The sequence below is a fragment of the Onychomys torridus genome, chromosome 8 (genome assembly GCF_903995425.1).
Source record: "Onychomys torridus chromosome 8, mOncTor1.1, whole genome shotgun sequence".
Taxonomy (NCBI): Eukaryota; Metazoa; Chordata; class Mammalia; order Rodentia; family Cricetidae; genus Onychomys; species Onychomys torridus.
Window position 1 is genome coordinate 41,779,513 of NC_050450.1, and position 19,552 is coordinate 41,799,064.

General features: G+C 42.8%; 1 protein-coding gene across 1 annotated transcript in view; it reads right to left on the minus strand.

The window, feature by feature from the left end:
- Rad50 (RAD50 double strand break repair protein) overlaps positions 1-19,552 on the minus strand; it is a 55,352-nt gene that overhangs the window by 16,716 nt on the left and 19,084 nt on the right. Inside the window, exons 12-21 of the mRNA XM_036197783.1 lie at positions 17,648-17,823; positions 16,638-16,875; positions 12,732-12,921; positions 11,702-11,828; positions 11,158-11,351; positions 9,577-9,687; positions 7,667-7,759; positions 7,482-7,595; positions 4,860-4,987; positions 2,841-3,065 (exon numbers count right to left, since the gene is read on the minus strand). Of these exons, the coding sequence (XP_036053676.1) occupies positions 2,841-3,065; positions 4,860-4,987; positions 7,482-7,595; positions 7,667-7,759; positions 9,577-9,687; positions 11,158-11,351; positions 11,702-11,828; positions 12,732-12,921; positions 16,638-16,875; positions 17,648-17,823 (1,596 nt within the window). The remainder of the gene's footprint in view (positions 1-2,840; positions 3,066-4,859; positions 4,988-7,481; positions 7,596-7,666; positions 7,760-9,576; positions 9,688-11,157; positions 11,352-11,701; positions 11,829-12,731; positions 12,922-16,637; positions 16,876-17,647; positions 17,824-19,552) is intronic.

The following is a 19,552-nucleotide window of genomic DNA, read 5'->3' on the forward strand; positions in this document are numbered from 1 at the left end:
TCCTGAGTTCAATTCCCAGCAACCACATGGTGGCTCACAACCTTCCTTAATGAGATCTATTACCCCCTTCTGGTTTACAGGCATACTTGCAGACAGAATACTGTATACATAATAAATAAATATATTTAAAAAATGAGCAGTCTGCTGAGCAGTGGGGGCACATGGCTTTAATGCCAGCACTCAGGAGGCAGAGGCAAACAGACCTCTGAGTTTGAAGCCATTCTGGTCTACACAGTGAGTTCCAGGACAGCCAGGGCTATGTAGAGAAACCCTCTCTCAAAAAAACCAAATAAACAACAACAACAACAAAAAACACTGGTTCAATAAACTAGAGAAGGGAGAAATGAGCTGCATAGGTACTTCAAAATATAAATGTGCAGCAAACAGGAAAATACACTGCTGTCATTTGCCATCAGTGAATTACGCACCGTCCATATATGAGACCATCTCACTCCAGTTAGAATGATTTCTATAAGACAAATGCTGACAAGGAGACAGAAGGAACTTCAGTCTGAAGATTCTCCAAAAAACAAATAGCTGGACCCACATCTTTAATCCCAGCAGGTACTCCAGAGGCAGAAGCATGCAGATCTCTGTCAGTCCAAAGCCAGGACTACACAGTAAGACCCTGACTCAAATAAACAAGCAAAAAACAAAACAAAACAAAACAAAAAAACCAACCAACCAACAAAAACTTAAGAAATCGGGCTGGCAAGAAAGCTCAGTGGGTCACACACTTGCTGCTCAAACCTGATGACCTGTACTCGGTCACAGGAACCCATGCAAAACCCCCAAATGCACCAAGAAACAGACTGGCCATCCTACCCAGCTATCCCTGTCCCAGGTACACAGCCAAAGCAGAGCAGCACACCAAGGGCCAGTGTTACACAGTCCCTCCTATACACAGTCTATATACACAGTCCTCCTATACACAGTCCTCCTATACACAGTCTATATACACAGTCCTCCTATACACAGTCTATATACACAGTCCTCCTATACACAGTCCTCCTATACACAGTCTATATACACAGTCTATATACAGTCCTCCTATACACAGTCTATATACACAGTCCTCCTATACACAGTCTATAGACACAGTCCTCCTATACACAGCCTGAAAATGTCCTCAAGGGTTGAGTGTGGTGGTGGTGTATGCATTTAATCCCAGACCTCAGAAGGCAGAGTCAGGCAGATCTGTGAATTTGAGGCCAGCCTGGTCTACATATCAAAGTTCCAGACTAGTCAGGGATACAGGGGAGATCCTCTCCCCCACCAAATGCCCAAAAATAGAACACTTGTAACTAGAGGAGAAGGGGGTGGTGAGATCTAATCTGTGCAAACTGTATGCATATGTGGAAATATCATACTGACCCCATTAATATGTATGATTGGTAACCCTGTCTTGAAAAACAAAACAAAAAATCAGTAATTTAAAAACAGGGATTTTTTGGGGAAGGGGTGGGGAGAGGTGGGGTTAAGACAGGGTTTCTCTGTGTAGCCCTGGCTGTTCTGAAACTCACTTTGTAGACCAGGCTGGCCTCAAACTCAGAGATCCACCTGCCTCTGCCTCCTAAATGCTGTGATTAAAGGCCTAACTACAAAAGTACTCTATTCTGTTGTTGTTGGTTTTTTTTTTTTTTTTTTGGTTGTTTTTTGTTTTGTTTTGTTTTTGTTTGGTTTGGTTTTTTGAGACAGGGTTTCTCTGCATAGCTTTGGAGCCTTTCCTGGAACTCACTCTGTAGACCAGGCTGGCCTCAAACTCACAGAGATCTGCCTGGCTCTGCCTCCCAAATGTTGGGATTAAAGGCGTGCACCACCATCGCCCAACTAAAAATACTCTATTCATTAAAAAAAAAAAATAAATAATAAAAATGAATCAGAGGACTGTACACAAAGGTCACAACTGTTTCTCATTTTAAACCCATTACATTAAACTCACAGGAATTCACTTGCTTCAGCTTCTTACCTACTGGGCTTATAGGCACTGAGCCACCATACTGGGCTAGTAAAACCATTAAAAGAACAAAAACAAAACCAAAACAAAACAAACAAACAACAACAACAAAAAAAAAAAAAAACGGGCTGGAGAGATGGCTCAGAGGTTGAGAGCACTGGCTGTTCTTCCAGAGGTCCTGAGTTCAATTCCTAGCAACCACATGGTGGCTCACAACCATCTGTAATGAGATCTGGTGCCCTCTTCTGGCCTGCAGGCATACATGCAGGCAGAATACTGTATACTTAATAAATAAATCAATTAAAAAAAAAATACAGCCTATCCCACAACCCTCTGCCACATGTACAGCTTCAGTCTATCTCTTTGTCAAAAGATGTCATAAGAGTGTCTTATGGCATGATCTGTGTTAGGAAAAACCCCAAGATGTAAGCCCAGGAGAACGGGACACAGCAGTGTCTGTACATGAGAGCATGGATGAACTACAGCCACTCCAAAATGGACAAAACCAAAGCAGCAACTACTGAAGAGTACCTGAACCGTGACGCCACTTTTAAACGCCTGAACACAACACACATGTATCAAACCTGGTTTTTAAGAGCAGAGAAAGCAAACACTTTGTTACTGAAATAGGGAGCAGAGGTGGCTGGAGGCTGAGACGGGAGAGCATCTAAGCAGATGCCAGCCAGCGGGTAACAGTGAAGTTCTTGGACTGGTTAGGGGAGGTATGCTGTATAATGTAAGCACACATGCATACATACGAAGTCTTTTTTCATTCCATGGTATATATGAAATGTCATACACTGAAAAGACAAAAACGGGGAAGAGACAACCACAGTGTGCCTTCGGCTATCACTGCAGTGAGCACAGACACTGAGGCACTCACTGGTCCAGAGTCTTGTAGTAGATGTCCAGGTCCTTGTTCACCAGCTCTGTGGTTCTCATGACGATCATCATTTCTCTATACTTTTCCTCGGCATCCCGAAACTGAGGTTCTCGGAGTTCCTTCTTAAAGTGAAGAATTTCCTCTTCATAGCCCTTCTGTCGCCCCAATGCCAAACTGTGATTTCTTTTTATAGTGTCTATGTTCTCTTCCAACTTCTGATGTTCGCTAGGAAAGGGGAAATGATTGGTGAGGACCACTGTTTTGGCAACCTAAGCACAAAGTCCCTGACAGGTGTTATTTTCCTCAGAGAGGAGCACACGCAGAGGTACTCCTTCCTTTCTAAGGCTTCTGAGCTAGTTCTCTTCCCTCCACATTCTGCAGTCGTAGGTTTCTGAAGCAGCTAATTTTTGTACGAGGAATAAAGAATCCTCACAACACGTGAGCATCATCAAGGCCCTGGCTTTTGGATACTGACAATGTAAAGCACTGTTGGGGAGTCACACAACCAAGTCACACACTTCTGCTTCAGAGCGAAGAACGCAACAACCAGCTGCCAACAACGAGAAGGTCCTGGATAACAGGTCTCAATCAGCTTTATTTGCAAGTGTCAAAGACACAGTGCAATTTCCTCTGCAAGAAACTAAATAGTCATTTTCTACAGTAAAATTCATTAAAAATTCTGTTTCTGTTGCACAAGTACAAAAATCACAATTCTGACCAAAAAGAAATACTCAAGGTTTTCTGGTTCCCTGGTAGATTATACAGACTTCAATACATGCCTTAAATTTTTTCATTTACTTATCAACTTACTTATTAAGCACATGTGCTAGATAGTACTCACAAGTTTATGAACATTATTATATAGTTGTCCTGATTATCTATTTGGTTGGTACTCCTGCCATTTCCTAGTAGTGGAAGAGATGCACTATGAGCCGGGTGGTGGTGGCGACGCACACCTGAAATCCCAGTACTCAGGAGGCAGAGGCAGGTGGATCTCTGTTAGTTCGAGGCCAGCCTGGTCTACAGAGCTAGTCCAGGACAGGCTCCAAAGCTACAGAGAAACCCTGTCTCGAAAAGCAAAACAAAACCAAACCAAAAAAACCAAACAAACGAAAAAACAAGAGATGCACTATGAAGGAAGTATGAAGCACGCTTAGCCAGGTGTGACGGAGCACATCTTTAATCTCAGCACTTGGGAGGCAAAGGTAGGCGGATCTCTGGAATTCAACACCAGCTAGGTCTACGTAATGAGTTCCAGGACAGTCAATGAGATTCTGTCTTTAAAAAAAACTGCTAAGTTTTACTCACAAAAGTAATTATTATTTTTTTTTTTTTAAATCTAGCTTGGACTGGAGAGATGGCTCAGCAGTTCAGAGGACTGGCTGCTCTTCCAGAGGATCCTGGTTCAACTCCTGGCAGCCCACACAGTGGCTTGCAATCACCTGATGCCAGTTCCAGGGGATCCAACACCATCTACTCACCTCTACATGCACTATATGAATGTGGTGCACATACATACATGTAGGCAAAATACTCATAAAATAAATAAATTTAAAAGAAAATCTGACTTGAGATGAAGTGCCAGCCCCGAGAAAAGGGAATGGACGCCAGGTTCCACTCCTAAACAAGAAGCTATTTGCAATAGATACCTGCTGACCAAAGGAGAATCAGTTTTCTACAATGAAGTGTCACTGGGGATATCAATCACATTCCAGGGCAGGCCCCATACCCAGGAGTAGTTGGCCAAACCAAAATAAACTTCATGAATTTTTGTTGCTGCTGTTGTTTTGAAATAGGGTCTCTTTATGTAGACCAGGCTGGCCTCGAACTCACAGAGATCTGCCTGCCCCTGCCTTCCCAGTGCTGGGATTACACTATTTCATGTTGAGTGTGGTGGTCGTGCATGCAATTCCAGCCATCATCAAGTGGTGGAGGCAGGAGCACCGTGAGTTTGGGGCCAGCCTGGGCTGGTGAAGGAACCTCAAAAAGGAACAGTGAACACTAGTCACTAAAACATACTTTTTCATTTGTAAAACCTGCATTTGTCCCATCTCCTTCAAATGCTGTTTCCTTTCTTCTTCAACTTCTTTCAGCTCCTCTCTTCTTTTTCTCAGTGTGAGGTTATCCTGTAGCCACCGTTCCTGTATCTAGACGTAAACACCGCACCAGTTAACACAGATAAACACGCTGCTAACACGAGCTCCCTAGCAGGCGCGTGCAGACAGGTAGTGGTAACACTGCCTTCTTCACAAGCATGTTAAGCTGACCAGAGGGAGATTCAGCCAGTGGGACAGGATGGGCAGAAGGACCGAGCGGCTTGCACTGCCCCTTCATGACCATAACGTAAGAACTCTTCTTCGGCAGGGGTGAGCATCTTAATAAATGAGTAGAGCTTGTATTTTTGTGTACTTATGTATAAACTATTGATACATTTGGTAAAAAGTCATTATGTGATTATTTTATATGCACACAAAATAGTATCTAAAACAGAAAAATTAACCAGATGTTATTTTTAATTATCATGTATTTTTAAGATAGGGTCTCACGTTGAAGTCCTGGCTGGCCTTGGAACTCAGAGATCTGCCTGCCTCAGCCTGCTGGGATAAAGGTGTTACACTACCACACCAGGCCCAGACATATTTCATACCTACAACCTAGTAGATCACCTTCCCCAGGAACCCTGATACATAGCCTGCTGATCTGAAGAGTATAAGACTTCATTAACATGTATAATATTGATATTCTTATGGTATACAGACAAACTTTTAACCAATCAAGAAAGCAATATAAACTGCTGAGTTCTTCCCCTACTTTCTTCCTCTCCTAATGTGTACCCAGACTATTAGATACTTTAAAGTATGTGTCAGATACAATCTCTGCCTTCAGGCTGGCACATACAAGTTGAGCGTTCCTACTCTGAACATCCCAATTCCTCAATGGGTTTGGCAGCATTTCAGATTTTTGGGCTAGGGATGCTCAACTGGTAGAGTCTATGTAATTATTACAAAATCCAAAGAGTTACAAGTTGGAAAACACAGCTAATGTCGAGCACTTTGGATGAGGGACACTCCACCCATAATCTCACAAGGGAGTGGGGAGTAACACACAGCTGTGAGTTTGAGATAATTCTGCCGTTGACCTGCAATATTAAGAAACTGGCTGTTACCAGGTGGCGCACACCTTTAATCCAGCACTCGGGAGGCAGAGACAGGCGAATGGATCTCTGTGAGTTTGAGGCCAGCCTGGTCTACAGAGCAAGCTCCAAGAAAGCAAGAGTGGTTGCAGGTATAAAGAGAAACCCTGTCTCCATGTGAGAGAGAGAGAGAGGAAGGGAGGGAAGGAGGGAGGGAGGGAGGGAGGGAGGGAGAGAGAGAGAGAGGGAGGGAGGGAGGGAGGGAGGGAAGGAGGGAGGGAGCAGAATTTTGACAATACCTTGCTTCCAACAGTGAAGTCTCTGGGTAGTGGAAGACAAGGCTTTCTCTCACATGCTAAAAGTTCATATCCAACTGTGCTCCCAAGAACCATTATTTTTAGTTTTTTAAAAACATTTATCAAGGAGCATGGTAAAGCTGAGTGTGGTAGTGCACGCCTTTAATTCCAGCACTTGGGAGGCAGAGGCAAGAGGATTTCTGTGAGTTCAAGGCCAGTGGTCTACAGAGTGAGTTCCAGGTCTGCCAGAGCTACATAGTGAGACTCTTAGGGAGAAAGGAAAAAGTTAAGGCTACCATTGTGCAGACTCATGAGAAGCATTATTATAAGCAGCTGAAGGCAACCAAAGTGACATGGTTGTGAATGTTCAGTGGCTGAGGCAACCCAGGACACACTGAGTTCTGAAGCCTTGCCACGGAGAACCTAGCTTAGAGTTTTTCCTCATTAGGAACATGGAAAGGTTGCTTTCATCTGGTGTGAGCTAACATTTGAATTGATTTTCATGACAACATGAAAGGGCTCTTTATAAAGGGCCATCACACTGTAGTTAACACTGATTCTTACACAACATTCCTAATCTGAATGCACACTATCATCAGAAAGTCAGGTATTTCTTTTAATAGCTTCTATTCTTACTTTAATTTAAAAGCACAGCAGGCAAAAGGCAGCAGCTCTGAAGTCAGGCATATGTAGGTTCAAATCACAATGTTCTCATTTTTAAACTGCAATTCTAGGCAAACTCATTTAACTTCTCTAAGCCACAGTCTGCATGGAATATGGTGATAATGCCACCTGCTGTAAAGTGTTATTGTAAAGGGGAAGTAAGTCAAGACAGTGCTTGGCTGAGTAACTGGTTGTAAAAAGCTTCGGGGTCCAATTTTTCCTTTGGAATTCCAATTGTATCTCACAAAATACAAGTATAAGATAAAGAAAGGGAAAAAACTGGTTAACACTTAAAAGTTCATCTTTGTTAGGTTGGTATTAAAGTTGTTTCTTTGATGGCTTTTGTGTGTGCATCACACAAATGTGCAGACATATGTGTGGCAGCCAAGAAAACCGAGTGTCATTCCTCACAATCTACTTCAGTAGAAAAAAAAAAAAGAAAAAAATATGAATTATTCCTCTATTTTCATTTCCATTCAATTTATCTTCTACTATAATAGAACTTACTATAGAAACAGTGTTGCGATGCCCGTGAGCAGAAAGCCTTACCTTCTGAGTGTCAATATCTTGCCTCATGGTTCCCATTTCTTTATTTATCTTTTCTTTGTGTTTGTCACATTCATTTAGTTGAACTACAACTTCATTAAGTTCAGTTTCCTTTTGCTAAAAAAGGAAAAAGTTCATTAAGTGCATGAAAATAAAAACAAACAAATAATAATTTTGTTTTAAATTACCTTCTTATAGTCATCTTTTCCATCTTGAATATAATTCTCTATGTCTTTCATGTAACCATTAATATTTTTAACCTTCTCTTTGATATCACTGATCTGTGGGAAAACATTAAATTTAAACACATACATACACATAAAACCAAAACAAAAATTTACACTAGATGAGTTGGGTATAGTGGCGTATGTCTGTAATCCTAGTACTTGGGAGAAAAGTTGTGACAGGAAGATCACCAGGACTCCAGGGCCAGCCTGACCTACATAATAAGTGCCAGGGATACATACTGACACTCTGCCTCAAGAAAACAAACAAGTAAATACACAATTTAAAAAACCACCAGGATGAGACTAGGGCATCAGCAGAGAGCACACTGGAACACTGGCTTAGGAGTTAGAGACCAGAGACAGCCAGTTTTCTTTATGGATGTGGCCCCGGGTAGGCCAACTACACCCTAGTAGATGGCCCCATGTGCATCAGCAGAGGACTGGTGCATGTGGGACTTGGTGGGTCACAATGGAAAGAAAGGGAGGGCATGAACTTGGAAGAGAAGGGAGGGGTGGATCCAGGAGACATTTTAGTGGGAGGAATGGGAAGGCAAATATGATCAAAATGTATTACATGATATACAAATTATCAAAGAATAAAATTCGCTTTAAAAAAAGAACTTTGAAACCAAGTGTTCCATGTTCCACCACTGTTCGGGAGTATTATTTTAAGGTGTGTTACTTTTCTTTATGATGGTTGTATTTGTTTAACTCTGTGAAGCTGGGTTACTGTGCCTGTCTAAAACACCTGATGGTCTAATGAAGAGCTGAACAGCCAATAGCAAAGCAAGAGAAAGGATAGACGGGGCTGGCAGGCAGAGAGAATATATAAAAGGAGAAATCTGGGAGAAGAGGAAGTAAGAGGACCCTGGGGCCAGCCACCCAGCTACACAGCAAGCCACGGAATAAGAAACAAAGAAAGGTACACAGGAATAGAAAAGGAAAAAAAGCCTGGAGGCAAAAGGTAGATGGGATAAGTTAAGAAAAGCTAGCTAGAAACAAGCCAAGCTAAGGCCATACATTTATAATTAAGGATAAGCCTCTGTGTGTGACTTATTTGGGAGCTGGGTGGTGGGCCTCTAAAAGAGTAAAAACCACCACCAACACACCACTATCAAATTTTAGGTCAGATAATCTCTTATCAATGGGAATGGACTAGTCTCAATTTTATTTTTTTTTGAGTACCTAGTCTCAATTCTAAACTTCTGTTTTAGATCAAGAAGCAAAAATATTTTAAGTTTAATCTTTACTCAATAATTTTCTGAAGTCAAGATTATAGCATGGCTCAGTGGGTAAGAGCACTTGCTATACTAGCCTGAGGACCCATCTTCAAATTCCCAGCAACCATGTGAAAAAAACAAACAATTGGGCATGGCTGTGTGTGCCTGTAACCTCAGCATTGATGGGGGTTGTTCCAGGTGTGTGTGTGTGTGTGTGTGTGTGTGTGTGTGTGTGTGTGTGTGTGTGTGTAGACAGCAGATCCTGGAAGCTCACCAGGTAGCTCCAGTGAGACTCAGGTTCAATAAGAGACTCCCTCAAGGAAATAAGCTGGACAGTGACAGAGGAAGACCTCTGCTCTGGTCTGTGTATATATTCGTGGGCATGCACACTTGAATACTCATGTGGATGCACGCCTCCCCCCACACACACATGCAATGTCATGAGGGCTCGGGATATAGCTTGGTGATAAGAGTGCTACTCTAGCATTCACAAGGCCCTGAGTTTAATGTCCAGCATGCAAAAACAAAAATAGTATCATAAACCTGAAAATACTGTTTATCTTACCACATTATTTAATTTATATACAATAATAGTGCTATAAATGTTTAACACAGGCATTGGGTAAGCAAAATATGTAAACAAGAACTTACTTTCTCCTGAGCCATTTTGGTACTTGATTGCTTTCTGTGGATTAATTCTTCTTTTTCCTGCTGGAACTTTTCCAGTGCTGTCTCCAAAGGATTTATTTGCTCTTTAGCATCCTGAACACACACAAAGCCAAACCAGTCATGCAACACTCCATTACCTTATTTCAGATCCCAGGCTCTACAGTCTTAGCAAAAACATGTCTCAGGTGTCAGGCTAATGTCAACTTATTTGCATCTCTTGACAAGGCCATGAAGATGGCACCATTGTTTTTATCCACATACTTCAGAGAAGCAACAAACAGTAACTTGTTCAAGGTCACAAAAGTAAATAGAGTATCAAAGAGTCTACCCTAGCCCAGCTCCAGAAATGACTCTACCAAAACAATTAGATACTTCATCTAGGCCATGTGATGCCAATTATACCACATGGCTTATGCTTGGATTTTCACGAGTTCAGTGGAGACCTATGTCAGCTCTACTAAGATCAAAGGTTTATTCAGTCCAACATTCCTTTTTACATGTCAGCTAAGTAGTTATTTACATGGTAGTAACAGCATACTAATTGACCGTGGTGTGCCCACACCTATTCTGGAAGAAAGAGGACTTTCAAATGTAAATTATTGCACTAATCAGAAGTGTAACACTGATGTTGAACATGCACACATGATAACCAGTTTAAAACAATGAACCTTGAAATCTTGAAACATGTCCTGAGCCTACAAAGGTTACAGGCAGAGAGACATTCATTTGTGACTTCAGCACTGGTGTGCATTCTCATGCTGGGAGACGGTGGTGAGATGGAAAGCCAAATGCCGTCCTGGCAGAAGACCTTTCTGGCAATCAACCTTGCTTCCTTTGAGCAACGATGGGACATTCTGAAACCCCAGTTTCTTTTTCCAACAAAGAGATACTTTGTTATCTATCTCAACAGGGCTGGGAGACAATGTTTTAAGTAAAAATCATTTATAACCAGTCAAGACTAGTACAAGGTAATACTATTTTGTATTATATGATAAGCCCAAATTATTTGATCCAAAATTATTTAAGAAATAAAGAAACATTTATAGCAATTACTGCTAAACAGACTGAGTAACTTGCATAGTGCTTACTGAATGAGTGTCTGTAACTATGAAAACCTGGATTAGGACCTCTGCTTTGACTCACTGAGACAGGGCCAGTGGGTACACTTCAGTGCCTGTCGTACCCCATGCCTGCTCTACTGTACTAGCAGCAGTCTGACATCGCATGTGGGATCCAATGAAGTAGTGGTAACACATGGGTGTCTGCCATAGAGCAACACTTGGGGACAAGAATTCGTATGTAGTTATCCAGCCACATAGGACCACTTCTAGTAACATGAACTCACTACCAAACCAGACACTTGGTTCTTCTTTACATGACCCAACTCTTTCTTCCCAAATCTGTACTCATTAATACCCACTCTGTCACTCAGAAGTCACATGAAGAATCATCCTAACACTTTCATTTGAGTTGCACAGTATCTGTAGTTATGTCTCTTAACACCAACGAAGAAAATTTTGTGTCTGGACTAACTTACAAAACAACATGTATGCATAGTCCTACCTTTATCTCTCTATATAAAGACTGAACTTCAGTGGATAATTCCACAGTCTGCTCCTCCATTTGCTGACGGCGTTGCAAATTCGTGGATATCTGCAGTTTCTCTGATTTCAGCTCATTTGTTTTACTTTTCAGGTGTTGAATTTGCTCCTGTTGGTCCTGTATAAGCTTACGGTTCAATTCAACCTTACTGGAAACTGAACAGAAACAGACCGACACAGTGGCTAATGGATGGGTACAGAAAACACTGCTATCATCCTTTTGAGTTCTCGCAGGTAAAGAACTGAGAGGCTGAACTCCAGTGGGCTCCACTGCATGCAATAAGGGTACCCTGATTGCTATCCCCACCCAGTCACTCTCACAGGCACAGCTGAGAAAGAGCACAGCTCATTTGACCCTCTAGGATTCCAAGTCTGTTGCACAAGGCAAAGAACGAGAGCTGACACTTGGGAAGGAGAGAAGATGTACTGTACACTCTCACAGAGCAGGCACAAAAGTGCATGTGGGCGCACTGAAGTCTTTGTGGGTGTGAGTAGACAGACATTACCTGTATCCAGCTTGTGCTGCTTTTCCTGCTTTTCCTGGTTGACCTGCTGGACAGTTCGATCCAAGTCCACCCCCTGCAGCTTAGCTGCCTGCTGTGCAATTTTCCTTTCCACATCCTTCAGCTCCATCTTAAGAACAGAACAGTTACTTCTAAGAGACTTACTGCATTATCACGATCAAACCCTTTTAAAGCCAAGTTTAATAGGATAAAAAGTAAAAATAAGTTCTGGTACTTCAAATAAGGTAAAAAAATTATGCTTTAATTTCCACAGTTTATAAATACTTTTAAGCATAGGAATATATACAAATCAGTTGTCTGAACCTGAAAATTTGCTTGTGTGTGTGTGTGTGTGTGTGTGTGTGTGTGTGTGTGTGTGTGTGTGTGTGTGTGTGAGAGAGAGAGAGAGAGAGAGAGAGAGAGAGACAGAGAGAGAGAGAGAGACAGAGAGAGAGACAGAGAGAGAGAGAGAGACAGAGAGAGAGACAGAGACTGATTCACTGTGTATCCCTGGCTGGCCTGGCACTAGCTACACAGACCAGGCTGGTCCTGAACTTACAAAGATCAACCTGCCTCTGCCTCCCCCAGTGCTGGGATTAAAGGTGTGAGCCATCATGCCCAGCTACTGGTTTTTATTTTTTTAATTTTTCAAGGCAAGAGTTTCTCTGTGTAGCCTTGGCTGTTCTGGAACTGGATTTGTAGACCATGTTGGCCTCTACCTCACAGACTCACCTGCTTCAACCTCCTGAGTGCTGGGATTAAAGGCGCGTGTCATTACGCCCAGCTCTAGCTTTTTGTTTTGTTTTTTGAGACAGGGATTCTCTGTGTAGTTTTGGAGCCCTTCCTGGAACTCACTCTGTAGCCTAGGCTGGCCTCAAACTCACAGAGATCCATCTACCTCTGCCTCCCAAGTGCTGGGATTAAAGGTGTGCGCCACCACCACCTGGCTCTAGCTACTGTTTTTAACACGCTCACATTTCACATTCAAGCTGCACAGATCAATTTTATTCCACTTTAACAGCAGTAAGGTTACCTGGAACCTCTCCATAACTGTAACATCTGTCAGGCATACTTTAGCACCTTCTTCTTCAGGCATGATTGTACCCAGGAGGGTTTCCTGTTCTTCTATGTCAGTCTTTAGGCGCTGTATGTCTCTATTGACATTCTGTAGTTTGTTTCTTAATTCTGGTATTTCCTTCTCCTTCAAATCAATTATGCTTTGCCTTAAGAGAAAACACAATGAAAATCATTTCACTCATAACTAAAGTGAAGTTATTATGTGTTTTGGCAAGATCAACACAGAAGAGCTACTAGCCCTTTCCAGGACATCCTGTCAGTAGCTCCGTGATGTCAACGTGTCTATTATTTGTGATGACCTCCTTATTTGTTTAGTTACAGTGAGGTTAGCCATGTTTCTCCACTGTAAATGCCTACTTTTTTTCTCTGTATTTAAAACATATCTCTCAAGAGGGATACATTGAGAATATGTGAATATCCTGTTTTTCAAACATCTGCCTATGGATGCCAGTAAAACATGGCCCAGGTGGGCTAAGCAGCATTCCTAAGGGCATTTAGCAGAGCCAGAATTAGAAATCCCAGCCACTGCTTTTCCACATTTAAAAAAGTTCTCCTAGCTTATTAGACCTTTGATTTGTTGTTGATTTATGTAAACTTCATACATTTCAGAATGCTTTCCCCTCTTCTGGGAGAGAAGCCTTCCTCTCACATGTCCGTAACTCCTCCCTCCTTTCCCACTTCTCCAGGACGGCCTTCTGCTGGCTCTTGGAAAGTCTTCTGAAGTTTGAGTTTTGTTGCTTTTAGTAGCTGCAGTCTCCGCTCATGTGCATCCTCACTTAGCGCCCCATCAGCACCACGACCCACTTTCAGCAGCTCCTAGGGACCGCTCCTGCTTTCAGCCTTTGTTTCAAGTAATAGCATGTATGGTAGCAATACTAGCACACTGGTACCACTTCAAAACAGAACCTTAGCTGGATGTGGTGGTGCACGCCTTTAATCCCAGTGCTCAGGAGGTAGGGCCAGGCAGAGCTCTGTGAGTTGGAGACCAGCCTGGTCTACATAAGTTCTAGGACAGCCAAGACTATGTAGTGAGACCCTGTACAAAAAAAAAAAAAAAAAAAAGCAGTCTTAATGTTCTGGCTCTCCTCCTCCTGCAGAGATATGAGTAGTCTTTTCTGAATACTGGCAGGCTGTGACTGTCACTAACAGAAAAATGACAGCAGTACCACTGTGCCAGCTCTTGTATCTAGGTCCTAAGAGACTCAGCTGGGGCTGGAAAGATGGCCCAGCAGTTAAGGGTTATGTTGTTGAGTTCAGTTCCCAGCACCCACATCAGGTGGTTCACAAATATCTGTAACTCCAGCTCCCAGGGTATTCAATGCCTATGGCCTCGATGGGTGTATGCATATGCCCCTTCAACATGTATACCGGATTAAAAATAATAAAAATGTAAATCTTTAAAAACGAGAGAGAGACTTCACAAAGCATCAGTTTCCTGACTCTTGGAATAACTGTACTCAGTTAGCCCAGCTACACTGCTGACCAGAGCCCAGGACACATGCAGAGGCCACGTGAAAGCACTATATATGACATCCCTCAGCCAGGCTCCCAGCCAGCAGTCGGTATCAGCCATCCTGAATGTCCAGCCCCAACAAATTTAGGATGACTGATGCTTCCTGCAAGACCCTGATGACAGCCCTCCAACAGAACCCTGAGAAATGACAGTGAGCCTCTCTGTTAGTTACACAGCAGTGACTAGAACAAATGTTACCATTCTTCATTCAGCGAAGTAACCAGTCGCAAGACATGACAATGATCACGAAAATGCTACTCACTCTGTGAAGGGGCTTCATGACAGGAGCCCTGAAATGTAACACTGTGTCACCTAGTGCCATTTGAAATACTTCAGTATGGTAGAACAACTTCATGTTTACTCTGTGTGCACTATCAACTTTAAGTTTTATCTTTTATTTGATCTTTTTTTCTAGAAATTACCTTATTCTGCCTTTTCAATCTCAAGCTACAGCTGAATGTTCTTATCACCTTCTCTGTGGCTCTAGCAGTCTGGCTTTCTCTCTAGATGCATACAGTAGTTATCTATTGTTGCATAATAAAACACCTCCAAACCAAGCAGCTTAAAAAAAAAGAGTACCAGTTATTGCTCACAGATGTGAGGATCAGGAGACATGCAGCTGACAGTCTCTCAGGGAGGTGGAGTACCAGTTATTTGGTCAGGACTACAGTCATCCCAAGATCAACTCTACAAATTCTGCTTCCAAACTCACCTATTCAGTAGGAAGGCCTCCAGTCCCCATCATGCCGACTTCTCTCCAGAGCTACTTAAACATGGCAGACTAGAGTGGTTGAAGCCACAGTACCTTAGGTAACATAATCTTGGAAGGACAGGCTATCATTTCTGTCTTTCCTATTGACTGACGGATTCTGACAAGTCCCTTGTAGCCCATTTTGGCACTGACCTCGCTATGCAGAAGAGGATGACCCTGAGTTTCACTGCCTCCACCTCTGAAGTGCTGTGATTACAGGTATGCACCCCCAGGTAAAGCTATTCCTGGCCTATTTCAGTTCACACAGACCATCCTGCCACAATATGAGCACTGAGAGACTATGCGGGCCACTTTAGAAGCTGGCTGCCATAAGCAATCTCCTTAGACTTTCCTCATTTTTCCTGAAACTGCATTTTTTGCAGTTTTCCTGGACAACAGATCTGGCTTCTCTGCCTCCACCCTTATCTATTCAATATATTAACAAGAGGTTAATTTCCTAAAACACTATCAGGACTTTCGGATGGCTCCTTATTACCTAGCAGACAGCTACACTAGGTGTGAACACAGTATAGTCCCATCTTTCCAACTTATGGGAACCAGGCATAGAAATCATGCCTCAAACCTGAGATAACTTTTGGATACAGTCTAGGCCAAGCTCCTCTCCTTTGTACATGGTTCCAATTCCCCTGTTGCCCTTCTAACTAAGACACACAAACTTCTTGAGGCTTTACACCCCTTGCCTGCCATGTTCTCTAAATGCTTATCCCATTCTTACACCCCTGGGCTTCTTAACGAGCACATCTGCTGCACCATTTTCATGTGCTCTATTAAGCCCAGCTTTCTGTCTCCTCCTGAGAGCTTGTCTCCTTGGTTAGATCATCAGCTCCTGTGTACACGTCTTACCATGTTCTAGGAGACACCATGATAGAAATCATGCATTTCCTCATGTGACTATACTTATTAACAGACTAGTGCCTAAATTTCTTGTATATATGAAAGAGACAATAACAACAGAAATAATATATGCTTCTTCAAAAGTGGGAACAACATAAAATATACTCTAAAGTCTTCTGGGGCTGATGAGATTGCTTAGTGAATAAAGGTTCTAGCCACCAAGCCTAATAATGGTCTGAGTTTGATCCCCAGGACCGACATGGTGGAAGTCTGAACAGACTTCCCAAAGTTGTCCTCTAACCACCACACATATGGTATGTCATGCCCATACTCATACCAAATAAATAAAATGTAATTTTAAAAGTTGGGGTTTTTGGGGGGGGTGGTGGTGGTGGTGGCTGGAGAGATGGCTCAGCAGTTAAGAGCACTGGTGGCTCCTCCAGAGGACCAGGATTTAGTTCCCAGCCCTCATACGGCAGCTCATAACTATATGTAACTCCATTCCGAGGGGATCTAATGCCCTCTTCTGGCTACTGTGAGCACACATGCGGTGCACAGCCATACATGCAGGCAAAACACCCCACATACTTGAAGTTATCTCTTGGAATAACTTTTCCTGTTTTGTTTGTGGGGTTTGGAAAGTGCCATCAATAACCAGTTTAAAAGCTGTCATAACTGGAGCCAAGTCTCAGGAAACACACTGAGTAAAGGCTACACCAACTCCATGACTACGTCAGGCTCACCTCACGGGCACAAGCCCAAGCATTTCATCACGGCGTCGTTCTTTTTTTTTTAGTTCTGATTCTGTTGACTTGAGCTTATCTGGAGCAAGCCTCAGCTTGGACTGCAAGTCACTGATGACTTCCTGTAATTCAGCCTCCGTCTGAAACACTCTCTGACAGACGGGGCAACAAGCCTGGTCCTCATCTGTCAGCTGAGTAATGAACTGGGAGTAAACTGCTGTGGCTCCAGCCAGCATGGCTATATAAAAACAAAGAAATCTCTAGTCAGACACACATATATTTCCTCATATAATCATTACTCTTGCAATTTTGCGGATCATACAAAAAGCATAACATTTTACTGAGGGCTTTCTATGTGCCATCTCCTTACCCCTGGTCTCTCCTTCCCTCTCATACTCCCAATGTACCCAAATGAAATAAAGAGTCTGACATTTCAATCTTCCTAAGGATATTTTATATTCAATCTGCATAGGTTTTTGGTATCATACAAAAAGCGTAACACTTTACTGAGGTCTTTCTATGTGCCAGGCATTTCTTACACACACAAAGTTTCAAAATCTCCTATTATTGCCAGGCAGTGGTGGTGGTAGTTCTAGCACTTGGGGGACAGAGGCAGGAGGATCTCTGTGAGTTCAAGGCCAGCCTGGGCTATAGAGAGTTCCAGGACAGCCAAGGCTACACAGAGAAACCCTGTCTCAAAAAACCAAAAAAATAAAATCAAATCTCCTATCCTAGAGCTGGAGGGTGGCTCAGCAGTTAAGAGCACTTGCTGCTCTGGCAGAGGACTAGTTGGTTCTTAGCACCTAAACTGGACAGCTCACATTCGCCTGCAACTCTACCTCCAGAGGAGATCTGACACCTCTGGCCTTGGTGGACACCCAACTTACATGCACATACACACAATTAAAAGTAATTTAAAAAATAAGTCTTAAAATCTCTGATCACTGGCGATTACCTGGGAATGAAATTCCAAAAGGCAAAGTGCCTTGATAATATAGACTGTAACTTACCACGCTGTTTTGAGGACTTTTCAATTTCTTCTTTAAGTCTGCCTAAATCACTTTCAAAATCCTGGCTACCACAAACATCAAACAGCTTATCTTCATAACTGGACAACTGTTCTTCCTTTTTCTTCAGTTCATTATTTACATGATTTTTATTCTGTTCAGCTGAAGCTAGGTCTTTGCTAAAATAAAAACAAATGTGGGATATTTGAAAATTTAAAAAAATTTTTTAGATTTAGTTTATGTGTATGAATGTTTTGCCTCCATATATGCATGTGTACCATGTACATGCCTGGTGCTCAAAGAAGTCAGAGAGGGGTGTCAGATGCCCCAGAACTGGAGTTACAGGTGGTTGTGAGCCACCATGTATATACTGGGTACTAAACCCAGGTCCAGTGCAAGAGCAGCCACTGAGCTCGCTCTCCAGCTCCCTAGGAAGCTGAAAAATTTGAGGAAGGAGATAAAAGACAAATTCTGCCAAAAATCACTAAGGGTTAGATGTGAACAAATCCTTTCCTATATTTTTTATAGTTTTGTGCTGGAGATAGAACCCAGGACCTCAAGCACGCTCTATCACTGAGCTACACTCCAGCCACATTCTTTAGAAGTTAGAAGAATATGTTGATGCTGCCTTAGGACACTGCCCCATCTGCTAGTCCTGAGCATGGAGCAGGTCAATGTGTAGGCAGAAGTGTGCTGTACTTGTGGGGCTCACAGTCTTAGGGCCCAGATGACGGCCTGAGCAGCGGAAGCCAGCTGCTGGCTCCACTAGAGAAGGAAAAAGAGAAGCAGCAGAGGTCCGTCCACTGGTCTCCTTCACAGTGCTCCCTCCCCCTCGAAACGCCTCCGTGGTCCTTTCTTGTTGCCGTCATCCCCTTCCCCCTGGCCACTCGCTCCCCTCATCCTTCAAAACATCTGCTTACTAGTACATCTCGGTAGTATCTAACTCCTAATCACCATCCTACCAATCTCAAAGCTCATGTGTCAGAGGTTTTAGCTTTCTAAGTTATGCTGCACCAGTCTGGAAACTCAATGTGCTATATTCAGCATACTCTTTAAAACCAAGCAGAAAGAACACAACAGAACAGATGGTACTTAGTACTGTCTGCTGTGAGTCACTGCAAACCCTGCAGAAAAAGGACTACAGAAGATGCTTCCATCACACAGACAACCTACAGGCCTTGCAGCCTTCATCCTATCCAGTCTCCAGGAAGCACCAGACACTACAGACCTCTCCTTGAGGAAGCATCTTCCCAGGGCACCCCCGACACACTCCTGCTGGCTCATCCTGGTCCCCAGCACTCACTGCTTCCACTGCTAGCTTCCTTTCCTGAGCGGCCAATGATTATTCCTAGTATTCAGCGGTACCCTTGTCTTTTACATTGTGAGGGGCATGCACGTGAGGTCAGAGGCAATTTGCAGGAATCAGGTCTCTCCCACCATGTGGGTCCCTGGGATGGAACTGAGGTCACGAGACTTGGCAGTATTACACTCTGAGACATTTTACTTGTCCCTTTTTGTACAATTCTTTCATGGTGACATAGCTTATACCAATTATTTTATCCTTTCTAACTAACTGCAATTTCCTGAACTTAAATATTCTATTCACTAAAAGACCCTTCCGAGAGATACAAGTTTGAGCCAGACATGGTGACATATACCTTATAATTCCAGTACTCCAAAGGATCAGAGGATCTCAAATTGGAGACCAGCCTGGGCTATATTGTAAGACCCTGTTCAAACAAACACAAAAGTAAAACACCATAAATATAGCCAAAGCTAAGTCTACGATCTCCTAGAAATTTTATGAGAAATACCGTACCCTCTTATCTGACAACCACTTAGGGGAGCATCCAAGAAAGTCTGAGCAGTGCACTGCTCAGAGACAGAACTTTCAGATGTCAATCTTCT